An 11335-nucleotide genomic window follows, 5' to 3' on the forward strand; every position below is an offset into this window, starting at 1 on the left:
GTCACGCTTCTTTCTTGATGTTTCGTATATTACTTGATAGAGGCGTGGACTCGATTAGATGGGAGAGGTACGGGCATGGTGTGGTATTATATAGAGTCACGCTTGTCTATGTTTGTGTTCCGAATAATTCCGTTGACTTGATCCGATGGAAACCCAGCGGAAAGGCACCGTTTGGTCTTACTCATAGTCACGTTCGTTTCTTTAATTGCGGAAACCGAGTGGAAAGGGTTCAGGTGTGAACACTCACTGTTTACTCGGTGAGGCACGGAATGGCTTGTTCGAGAGAAGCTGCTATGGTGTATTCTTTGCACGATGGTGGGTCCCAGGAAGTGACGGCGTGGTATTGTGAAGAGTCATGTTATGTTGTTTTCGTGTTCCAAATGATTCCGTTGAACCGTTCGCAACGGCAGGCACGTCCGTGCAGCACGAAGAGGCATGGTTATGCTTTACCAAGAGTCACATTCGTGTGTTTATCGCGGAAACCCAACGGTTCGACGGGCGTCTCGTCGTATTCGGGAGTGAACGCCACGTGGCGCCGCTCCAGAAAACTAATGGTCCGATGGGCATCTCGTCCGGTGACACCGCTCTGGCTCGTCGCCGAGGCCAGGCTCCGACTATTTAAGCAGGACGGGGTCTCGAAACCCTAGCCACATTCTACTCCTCCCTTCGTCCGCCGCCAGGCCTTCCACTCCTATTGCTCATCACTATTCACTGACCATCTCCGCCATGGCTGGGCAGAAGGAGACTACTCCGGACCGCCGTGCGCTGTCGCGGGAGGAGATCCCGGCTCGTGAGGGTTCCTCGTCTGTAAGTTCACCCTGTTTCTGCTTCTCCTTCATTTGTTTTTTCTTTCTTTCGGCTGCTTTGATTTAGTTTGTGAAACATGAATTATTGTGGTCAGCTGACTCCTAATTTGATGTGGGTGTGTCTTGCTGATACTGATTTATAGTCAGTTGGAGGTAGGGTTAGTCTGCATCATAGTCTTGAACAGAAGTCCCCTGCTACAGAATTGGGAAGCAGCTGTGGCTCGAAAGAGAAGGGAATGGTGAGCGGGGCAGCGACGGCAAGTGCTGTGAGGTCCTTGTTAGTTACTCTCAATAACCTGGTCGATGAGATGAATACTTTGGTTTCACTTCCAAAGGCTGACAAAACGTACGAGCAGCTGCTGGAGATCACCTACGCGTGGAAGAAGCTTTGCGAGGAAACAAAGGAAGATTTGGAGGGCGAATGCCAGGATCGTAGAAATTACGGTTGAGACGAGAAATCTCCTTAGAGAGCACATCCGGTCGTTGCAGGAATCGGCCGCAGGTGTGAAGCGACATGACGAGAATATGAAGGCGCCGAAGAAGGAGATTGATGAACTGCGCCGGGAGCAAACCAGCAACAAGGTCGGTGGGGACTAGGTATACAGCAGTGTCCCTGGCTGTTGTGTGCGTCTGGTGTTGTTAAGCAGTGGAGTCGAGTTTCTTACGTTGTCTTGTGAAATTTCGCTGTCAGCTACCTTGCTTACAAAATGTATTTTGGTTTCGAGTATCATTGTAATTAGGCGCCATTACTTATGATGCACGGGACGTGAAGTCTCTGCATCCACGGTTGTGAACCTAGTATTGTAATGACTTGTGTACTGATGAAGGCGTGTACGTTCGTGGCTTTTCTGTGTTGCAGTGTTTCGGGTCACAGACACGGGCTTGCATCCCACAGATTCATGTTGTGGTTTTATATAGAGTCATGTTCACCTGTATTTGTGTTCGAAATGTTTCCGTTGACTCGTTGAGAAAAATAGGCACGTACGCAGGTGAATCCCATGGGGGAATGGTTTTGTCTTTCGCATAGTCATGTTCGTGCGTTTATCATGGAAAGAAAGCAGAATGGGTGTAGATGTTAACGCTAGCTGTTTACTTTGTGAGATTCGAGAGTCGAGTTGTTTAAAAGCATAAGTTACTTGTTTGTAAAAGCCACGGTTCTGTACTGAGTTAAGTCACGCTTCTTTTATTAGAAGCACGGACGTGAAGTGAATATAGCCGCAGACGATGACTTGTGCACTGACGATGGCGTGGACGTTCGTGGCAGTGTTAAGGGTCACAGGCACGGGCGTGAAGCGCTAAAAGGCATGCTACCGTATACTATAGAGTCACTTTCCCGTGTGTTTGAATTCCGAATGATTCCGTATAATATAGACAGAGAGGCACGGGCGTTCAGCGCACAAAGGCACCGTCAGGTTCTTTCTTTAATTGGGGAGACCCACCAGAATTGGTTCAGATGTGAACACCCACTGTTTATTCTGTGAGTCATGGAATGGCCTATTTGAGAGACGCTGGTGTGGTATATTCTTCGCACGGTCATGGGTCCAAGGAAGGCACGGCGTTTTATTGTGTAGAGTGACGTTAGTTTGTCTTGGTGTTCCAGATGTCGTGGTTTTATGTAGAGTCACATTTGCCTGTATTTGTGTTCGAAATGATTCCGTTGACTAGTTCAGTAGAAGAGGCACGGACATGAATGCCATCAGGGCATGGTCGGGTGTGTCGGAGAGTCACGTTTTGTAAGTATATTGTTGAAACAAAGCGGAATGGGTTTAGGTGTTAACGCTAAATCTTTACTTTGCGAGTGGCCGGTTCGAGAGTCGAGGTGTTAAAAAGTGTAATTTCCTTGTTTTTAAAAGCCACGGCTCTGTGCTGAGTTGCGTGGGGCTTCTTTTATTAGAAGCACGGGCGTGAAGTGACTACAGCTACGGTTCTATACCAGGTAGCGACATGACTTGTGCACTGACGATGGCGTGGACGTTCGTGGCAGTGTTAAGGGTCACATGCACGGGCGTGAAGCGCTAAAAGGCATGCTGCCCTATAATATAGAGTCACGCTCCCGTGTGTTTGTGTTCTGAATGATTCCGTCGACTCGATCAGACGGAGAGGCACCGCCGTTCAGCGCACAAAGGTTCTTTAATTGGGGAGACCCAGCGGAATTGGTTCAGATGTGAATACCTACTGTTTACTCTGTGAAGCACGGAATGGCCTATTCGAGAGACGCTTGTGTGGTATATTCTTCGGACGGTTATGGGTCCCAGGAAGGCACGGTGTCGCATTGTGTAGAGTGACGTTAGTTTGTCTTGGTGTTCCAAATGATTCTGTTGAATCGTTTGCACTGAAAGGCACAACTATGAAGTCAGTAGAGGCACGGTTATGCGTTACACAGAGTCACATTCGTGTGTTGATTGCAGAAACCCCACCGTTCGACGGGTGTCTCCTCGTATTCGGTGTGAATGCCGCTCCGGAAACCCAAGGGTCCGACGTGCGTTTCCTCCGGTGACGCCGGTCTGGAGGAGGTGGAGGTATTTAATAGAGTGAACGCCACGTGTCGGCGCTGCGGAATCCAAAAGGACCGACGGCCGTCTCATCCGTCGGTGAAGTGAACGCCGCATGTCACCGTTCCGGCTCATCGCCCGAGGTCGAGAAGCAGTTATTTAAGCCGAGCGGTGTCCGCCACCACTAGACATCATCCTGCTTCTCCCTCTTTGGCCGGCAATCTTAGGAAATCACCCATCTTCCTCTTTTCGTTTGTGACATTCCCCGCCATGGTTCGGCACAAAATAACTACTTATGCGATGCTTACTCCCGAGCGCCGCTTTCAGTTGCAGGAGGACATCCGTTCGAGGCGCGCCGCTCGGGTCGCAGCGGGCATGTCTCCGGACTCGCCGGGGCCGGAGGAGATTGGGCAGGTGGAAGAAGTGGAGGGGGATGAGTCGGAGCTCATGCAGGGAGTTGATCCAGTGGGGGAGATGTGATGGAGGAAGAGGAGGGGGGTGACAAGGATGAGGAGGACGACGAGGAAGGCGTGGAGGATGACGAGGACGACGAGGAAGGCATGGACGAGAATGAGGAGGACGACAAGGAAGGTGTGGACGAGGACGATGAGGACGACGAGGAAGCCGTGGACGAGGATGACGAGGACGATGAGGAAGGCTTGGACGAGAGTGACGAGGACGTCGAGGAAGGCTTGGACGAGGATGACGAGGACGGCGAGGAAGGCGTGGACGAGGACGGCGAGGAAGGCTTGGACGAGGATGACGAGGACGTCGAGGAAGGCTTGGATGAGGATGACTTGGACGACGAGGAAGGTGTGAACGAGGACGACGAGGACGACGAGGAGGGAGATGACGAGGACGACGAGGAGGCTGGTGACGAGGAAGACGAGGACGACGAGGAGTGGGGTGACGAGGAAGACGAGGCGGAGTTCTATCTCGGTGAGTCGGCTTTGATGGCGGAGCAGACCGCTATCCTGGAGTCCATCCAAGATGAGGCGTATGTGGAGTCCAACCGGCGCTTCCTCCGGGAAGAACAGGCGAAGACCGATGTGCTCTTCGACGAGCTGGATGCGGAGCAGGAGGCGGAGGCCAACGACGTCGATGTCAGAATGGAGATAGTGGACATCTTCGACGACGGGGAGTAGTGTAATTTTGTTGGTAGATGTTTGCTTTTCCATGGTTTTTATGCTTTTCATGTTTTGTGTGTCTGTAAAGGTTGAACAATGTCAAGCAATCATCGATGTCAGAACGGAGACAGTTTCGTTTCCATGTTAAGCAATCGTGTTTTGTTCTTAAGTAGTAGTGCTACCCCGTCCCAAAATAAATGTGTCAACTTTGCAGTACAATTCACATTGTACTGGTTAGTACAGGGTTGAGCGAATTAATTGTGATGGAAGGTGTATGTTTTATTACAAATTGCAGTTTCAAGTACCATATTTGGGTCGAAAGGCGTATGTTTTATTACACTGTATTGTTTTATTATAGATTGCAGTTTCAAGTACAAAATAAACGTCTCAACTAGGGCACATATTTGATTCTAGAGATTTCGGTGTGGTTAGATTTGAATATGGTTTCAACATGGTTAGAATCTAGAGAGGCACTCAACAACATGCACAAAAAAGCCACAGATGTGCTTCTGAGAAGCACCGTCTTGCATGGTTTTACCGCAAGATGGGATTCAACATTTATCCAGGACATTCCGGGTTTTATAAGTGTAGAAAGAATTGTTTTTCACTTATATGTTGTGTGGCAGAGGCACGGCAATTACTTTTGTGAGAGGCATGAATGTGCCGACGGAACTGGCATGGTCACGTATGAAATAGGTGCAAGGTGGTCCCTAATGTCTCCTTAATGTATCATCTATACACTTTACTGTTACAAGCACGATCGTCGTTCTTGTTGAGGCACGGAGGTGAAGGATGGAGCCTTTGCCTCTGTGATAGTCAGTCCCATATTAAAAAGGAAGCAAATCTTCACAGACCCGATACGTCGGAAGGTGGTCGTAAGGCACGCTCCTGCCTCTGCGTTTTCGATGATGTCACGTTTAGTGCCAGTGGGGTGGACATAATGCTCGGTTTGCTGATGTTTTTGTTGTCAGCAACTTTCTTAACATGTTACGCATGACAGAGGTACCGTTTTACCCGACGTAGAGGCATGCACGTAACTAACCGGAGGCACGGAGATGTGATTCTAAGGGAGGTACGGACGCGAAAAGGATCGTGATGCAAGGACGTGAAGGTGTGCCTCTTCTTTAAAGAAGCTTTCACTAACACATTTTCATTGCGGGGGGCATGGACTATGAGCTCCATGTGTTTTCGAAGGCATTAGGCCTCATTAATGAACATATCAGAGAGAAGGTGAATCTTTTGGTTGACGTCTAGAATGTTGCGTAAAATGACGTGAAGCCAAGTTACACACGGTCCCCTTGGTATCAGAGGCACATATGCACATAAGTGCCTATTGTGGTGCACTGGAAATAAACTTGTGCAAAAGACATGTAAACTGCAAGCAAACTACAAGGTTAATTGCGACACAAGCAAACCTAAATTTATAACAAGCAAACGACAGTCTTGAGGGAAAGCAAATCTAATGAGAAATCTAGAATGGCATGAGCAATGTTCTAGATACTTTTGTTGGCCGGGACCACCTGCTTCAGTAGTCGTAGTCGCCACAGGACCTAGCGCGCTTCCTGGTCTGCTCCTTGTCGAGTTTTGCCTGGCGAAGCCCTTCCTGGATGATGGTGAGGCGGCTCCATATCTTGTACGCAGCGTAAGCGTCCTTTGCCGCGTACTTGATGTGCCTCATGGACAGGGACATGCACGCCTAGCGACTGCGTTCTGCGTTGGTGAGCTCTACGTCGTGGACAAGGATGCCTGAGACGTCCCCAAGGGAGTCCAGAGGCTTGGTAGCTGTAGGCACCCTCCATTCCTTCTGGATGTCGACGAAGTGGGCGATCTCCAGTCCGACGCGGCCGAGCATCTCTATGTCGCCGTCGATGGAGAAGCCAACAAACGTGTACGTGGGGTCCGCGAGGAAGTTGTCGAACTTGGTGCAGTTCTTGTCGGCCGCGCTCAGTTGGAAGAGCAGCACCGGATGATCCTTGCCGACGGAGAGCTAGACGAGGGCGGGTTTCTGATCTTCGCCATGGTCGTTGGTGTACTTCACATCAACTCCGACGATCTTGTGGCGCTCGAACTGGAGGTGTCGCTCGTACTGCTCAATGGTGGTCGTCGCCTTGTGCAAGTCATTGGTGTGGATCACGTGCAACTTTGTGTTGCCGTGGGCCTGCACCTCCATGAATTCCCTGGTGAATCCCATGGCCTGGAGCAGTTGGTCCTCCTGCAACCTGGTTTTTCGTGGGGAACAATGAGTGGGAGCGCAATGGTGATTTCTGTTCTTTGTGTGTGAGAAGGCCGCGGCGGGAGTCTAAATTTAAGGGCAGGGAAGTGGCAAAGGAGTGCACGATCTCACTGTCGATGTGGTTGTGCACATCGTGGGTTATGGATCATGGTTTTTCTTTATAAAAAATAAAAATAAAATCAGCAGTTATGTTTTTAGCAACCGTCGTATCTCCAGCAAGTCGGGGAGATGATCGTTGTTTTGCGTAGTTTGCCGTCAAATGTTAACTTTTACAATTTATCTCGTGAGGCATGCAGGGGAAGTATGTAGAGGCACAAGTCTCTGACCAAGAGAAGCATGCTTGAAGTGGCTGGTTTAACTCTCAGACACATGGACGTGGTACATTTATTGGGAGTGGCAATTGTTTTCAGTGATACATTCGCTGGTAGGAATAGTGTTGTGTTTCTTCAGAGGCACTGTTGTGTGTACGTGTTGCAACTGACGCTACGAGATGGTCAGAAAGAACGAGAAGCAATGAGAGGCGTGGTCATGCAGCTGCAAGAAGCACTCATACAACGAGAGGCGAAACAAGAGGCACATACGTGAGGCACAGAGTTGAAGCTACGTGATTGCACAGACGTCAATTCGTGCTATGGTGCTACGTGAGGCACGGGCATGAACAAATTGCTGTGCACTCAACTACATGCGCAAAAAGCCACAGATGTGTTTCTGAGAAGCACCGGCCTCCATGGTTTTACCGCAAGGTGGGATTCGACATTTATCTAGGGCATTCCGAGTTTTATAATTGTAGGAAGAATCGTTTTTCACTTATATGTTCTGTGGTAGAGGCACGGCTATTACTTGTGTGACGAAGGAATGTACGTCGAATGTACGTGACACGAGGATTGACAATAGGCGTCCGTTACTATTTTCCCAGAATGTTTTTAATTAACTGCGAGAGGCATGAATGTGCCGACGGAATAGGCACGGTCATGTCTGAAATAGTTGCAAGGTCGTCCCTAAGGTGTCCGATACGCTTTACAGTTACAAACACGGTCGTCGTTCTTGCCGAGGCACGGAGGCACGGAGGTGAATGATGGAGCCTATGCCTCTGCGATAGTCATCTCCCATATTAAGAAGGAAGTAAATCTTCATAGACCTGATACGCTGGAAGCTGGCCGTATGGTACGCTCTTGCCTCTGCGTTTTCGGTGACGTCACGTTTAGTGCCAGCGGGGTCGACGTAATGCTCGGTTTTCTGATGTTTTTGTTGTCAGCAACTTTCCTAACATGTTACGCATGACAGAGGTATGGTTTTACCCGACGAATTGGAGGCACGGACGTGATTCTAAGGGAGGTAGGGACGCGAAGGATCGTGATGCAAGCACGTGAAGATGTGCCTCTGTTTTCAAGAAGCTTTCATTGACACATTTTCATTGCGGGGGCCATGGCCTATGAGTTTCATGTGTCTTCGAAGGCATTCGGCCTCATTAACGGACGTGAAGTCAATTTACGCACGGTCTCCATAGGAGTTGAGGCACCGAAGTGCCTTCGTGGGTGTTTTAAGTAGCTAGTTGGTTTTATTGACGGACAACCGTGCCTCTGTAGTGTTCTTCTCTGAGGGTCACGGGCGTAAGCAATGTTTTCCAAGGAGAATAAACACCTAACTACCTCTGTATTCAAAATGTTTTTCCAAAGTGTTCCATACGAAAGATTTTTACTATTTGTGTGTGCAATGGTTTGTTAGAACATTGTGCACTACTTTTAGGAGCATTCTGTAATTGTTGTCCCTGCATTTCGATGCTGCATCCACAAAGGTACTAGTGCATTGCATGCTTGTCATTTTTGTGGATTGCTATGTGTACCTGCTCTGTGCGTTACGCTAATCGTATAGTATATGTACTGTGTTTATATTTTTCAGTTCACGCCAATATATTCTAATAATAGAAAACTGCAACATTGCACTGGAAATAAACTTGTTCAGAAGATATGTAAACTGGAAGCAAACTACAAGGTTATCTGTACTCTGTTTATATTTCTCAGTTCATGCCAATATATTCTAATAATAGAGAACTGCAACATTGCACTGGAAATAAACTTGTTCAGAAGATATGTAAACTGGAAGCAAACTACAAGGTTATCTGTACTGTGTTTATATTTTTCAGTTCACGCCAATATATTCTAATAATAGAAAACTGCAACATTGCACTGGAAATAAACTTGTTCAGAAGATATGTAAATTGGAAGCAAACTACAAGGTTATCTGTACTGTGTTTATATTTTTCAGTTCACGCCAATATATTCTAATAATAGAAAACTGCGACATTGCACTGGAAATAAACTTGTTCAGAAGATATGTAAACTGGAAGCAAACTACAAGGTTATCTGTACTGTGTTTATATTTTTCAGTTCACGCCAATATATTCTAATAATAGAAAACTGCAACATTGCACTGGAAATAAACTTGTTCAGAAGATATGTAAACTGGAAGAAACTACAAGGTTAACTGCGACACAAGCAAATCTAAATTTAGAACAAGCAAACGGCAGTCTTGAGAGAAAGCAAATCTAACGGGGAATCTAGAATGGCATGAGCAATCTTCTAGTTACTTTTCTTGGCCGGGACCACCTGCTTCAGTAGTCGTAGTCGCCCCAGGACCTTGCGCGCTTCCTGGTCTGCTCCTTCTCGAGTTTTGCCCGGCGGAGGCCTTCCTGGATGATGGTGAGGCGGCTCCATATCTCGTACGCAGCGTAAGCATCTTTTGCCGCGTACTCGATGTGCCTCATGGACAGGGGCATGCACGCCCAGCGCTGGTGCTCTGCGTTGGTGAGCTTCTTCTTCATGTTGTTGTAGTAGTCGTCGACAATGATGCCTGAGACATCCCCAAGGGAGTCCAGAAGCTTGGTAGCTGTAGGCACCCACCATTCTTTCTGGATGTCGACGAAGTGGGCGATCTCTAGTCCGACGCGCCTGAGCATCTCTATGTTGCCGTCGATGGAGAAGCCAGCAAACGTGTATCTAGGGTCGGCGAGGAAGTTGTCGAACCTGGTGCAGTTCTTGTCGGCGGCACTCAGTTGGAAGAGCAACACCGGATGATCCTTGCCGACGGAGAGCTGGACGAGGGCTAGTTTCCGATCTACGCCAACGTCGTTGGTGTACTCCACATCAACTCCGACGATCTTGTGGCACTTGAATTCGAGGTGTTGCTTGTACTCCTCGATGGTGGTCGCCGCCTTGTGCAAGTCGTTGGTGTGGATCATGTGCAACTTGGTGTTGCCATGGGCCTGCACCTCCATGAATTCCTTGATGAATCCCATGGCCTGGACAGTTGGTCCTCCTGCAACCTGGTTTTTCGTGGGGAACAATGAGTGGGAGCGCAATGGCGATTTCTGTTGTTTGTGTGTAAGAAGGCCGCGGCGGAAGCCTAAATTTAAGGGCAGGGAAGCGACAAAGGAGTGCACGATCTCACTGTCGATGCGGTTGTGCACATCGTGGGTTTTGGATCGTGGTTTCATCTCCCTGGTGGTGCGGTTGTGCACATCCTGAGTTTTTGATCGTGGTTTTTCTTTATAAAAAATAAAAATAAAATCAGCAGTTATGTTTTTAGCAACCGTCGTATCTCCAGCAAGTCGGGGAGATGTTCGTTGTCTTGCGTAGTTTGCTGTCAAATGTTAACTTTTACAATTTATCTCGTGAGGCATGCAGGGGCAGTATGTAGAGGCACAAGTCTCTGACCAAGAGAAGCATGCTTGAAGTGGCTGGTTTAACTCTCAGACACACGGGCGTGGTACATTCATTGGGAGTGGCAATTTTTTCAGTGATAGATTCGCTAGTAGGAGCAATGCTGTGTTTTTTCAGAGGCACTGTTGCAGCTGACGCTACGAGATGGACAGAAAGAACGAGAAGCAACGACAGGCGTGGATATGCAGCTGCAAGAAGCACTTATACAACAAGAGGCGCAAGTAGAGGCATAGATACGATGCTACGTCAGGCACGGAAATGAAGTTACGTGATTCACGGATGTCGATTCGTGCTATGGTGCTACGTGAGGCACGAGCACGAACAAATAGCCGTGCACCCAATTACATGCGCAAAAAGCCACAGATGTGTTCTTGAGAAGCACCGGCGTCCATGGTTTTGCCGCAAGGTGGGATTCGACATTTATCCAGGGCATTCCAGGTTTTACAATTGTAGGAATAATCGTTTTACACATATATGTTCTGTGGCAGAGGCACGACAATTACTTTTGTGACGAAAGAATGAACGTCGAATGTACGTGACGTGAGGATTCACAATAGGCGTCCGTTACTGTTTTTCCGGAATGTTTTTCAATTAACTTTGAGAGGCATGAATGTGACGACGGAACAGGCACGGTCATGTCTGAAATAGTGGCAAGGTGGTCCCTAATGTGTCCTGAATGTATCACCTATAATGCTGCACTGTTACAAGCACGGTCGTTATTCTTGCAGAGGCACGGTCTTGAGAGTCATGAATGTGTCGACTCAACAGGCACGGTCATGTCTGAAATAGTTGCAAGTACGAGATGGGCAGAAACAACGAGAAGAAACGAGGGGCGTAGGCATGCAGCTGCGAAACACACTTATACAGCGAGTAGCACAGCTAGAGGCACAGGTACGATGCTACGTGAGGCACGGACATGAACCTATGTGAAGGCATGGATGTTTAAGGTGACTGAGCC

At 48.3% G+C, this 11335-nt stretch overlaps 2 protein-coding genes across 2 annotated transcripts; both read right to left on the minus strand.

Annotated features, from left to right (window-relative positions):
- Positions 1-6121: 6121 nt before the first annotated feature.
- LOC141025787 (uncharacterized) lies at positions 6122-6616 on the minus strand. Its single transcript, XM_073501712.1, has 2 exons — positions 6464-6616; positions 6122-6412 (listed from the first exon to the last, which is right to left on the minus strand). Exons 1-2 carry the CDS (start codon positions 6614-6616, stop codon positions 6122-6124), a joined length of 444 nt encoding a protein of 147 aa, XP_073357813.1.
- Positions 6617-9269: 2653 nt separating this feature from the next.
- LOC141025788 (uncharacterized) lies at positions 9270-9953 on the minus strand. The gene has a single exon (XM_073501713.1). It carries the CDS (start codon positions 9951-9953, stop codon positions 9270-9272), a length of 684 nt encoding a protein of 227 aa, XP_073357814.1.
- Positions 9954-11335: the final 1382 nt, after the last annotated feature.

Source organism: Aegilops tauschii, chromosome 6, assembly GCF_002575655.3.
Source record: "Aegilops tauschii subsp. strangulata cultivar AL8/78 chromosome 6, Aet v6.0, whole genome shotgun sequence".
Classification (NCBI taxonomy): Eukaryota; Viridiplantae; Streptophyta; class Magnoliopsida; order Poales; family Poaceae; genus Aegilops; species Aegilops tauschii.

Coding starts and splice junctions, on each gene's coding strand:
- LOC141025787 (XM_073501712.1), bottom strand. CDS start 6,616: ATGGGATTCACCAGGGAATTCATGGAGGTGCAGGCCCACGGCAACACA. Junction 6,413..6,463: donor ACAAGATCGTCGGAGTTGAT/GTGAAGTACACC, acceptor GCCCTCGTCTAG/CTCTCCGTCGGCAAGGATCA.
- LOC141025788 (XM_073501713.1), bottom strand. CDS start 9,953: ATGGGATTCATCAAGGAATTCATGGAGGTGCAGGCCCATGGCAACACC.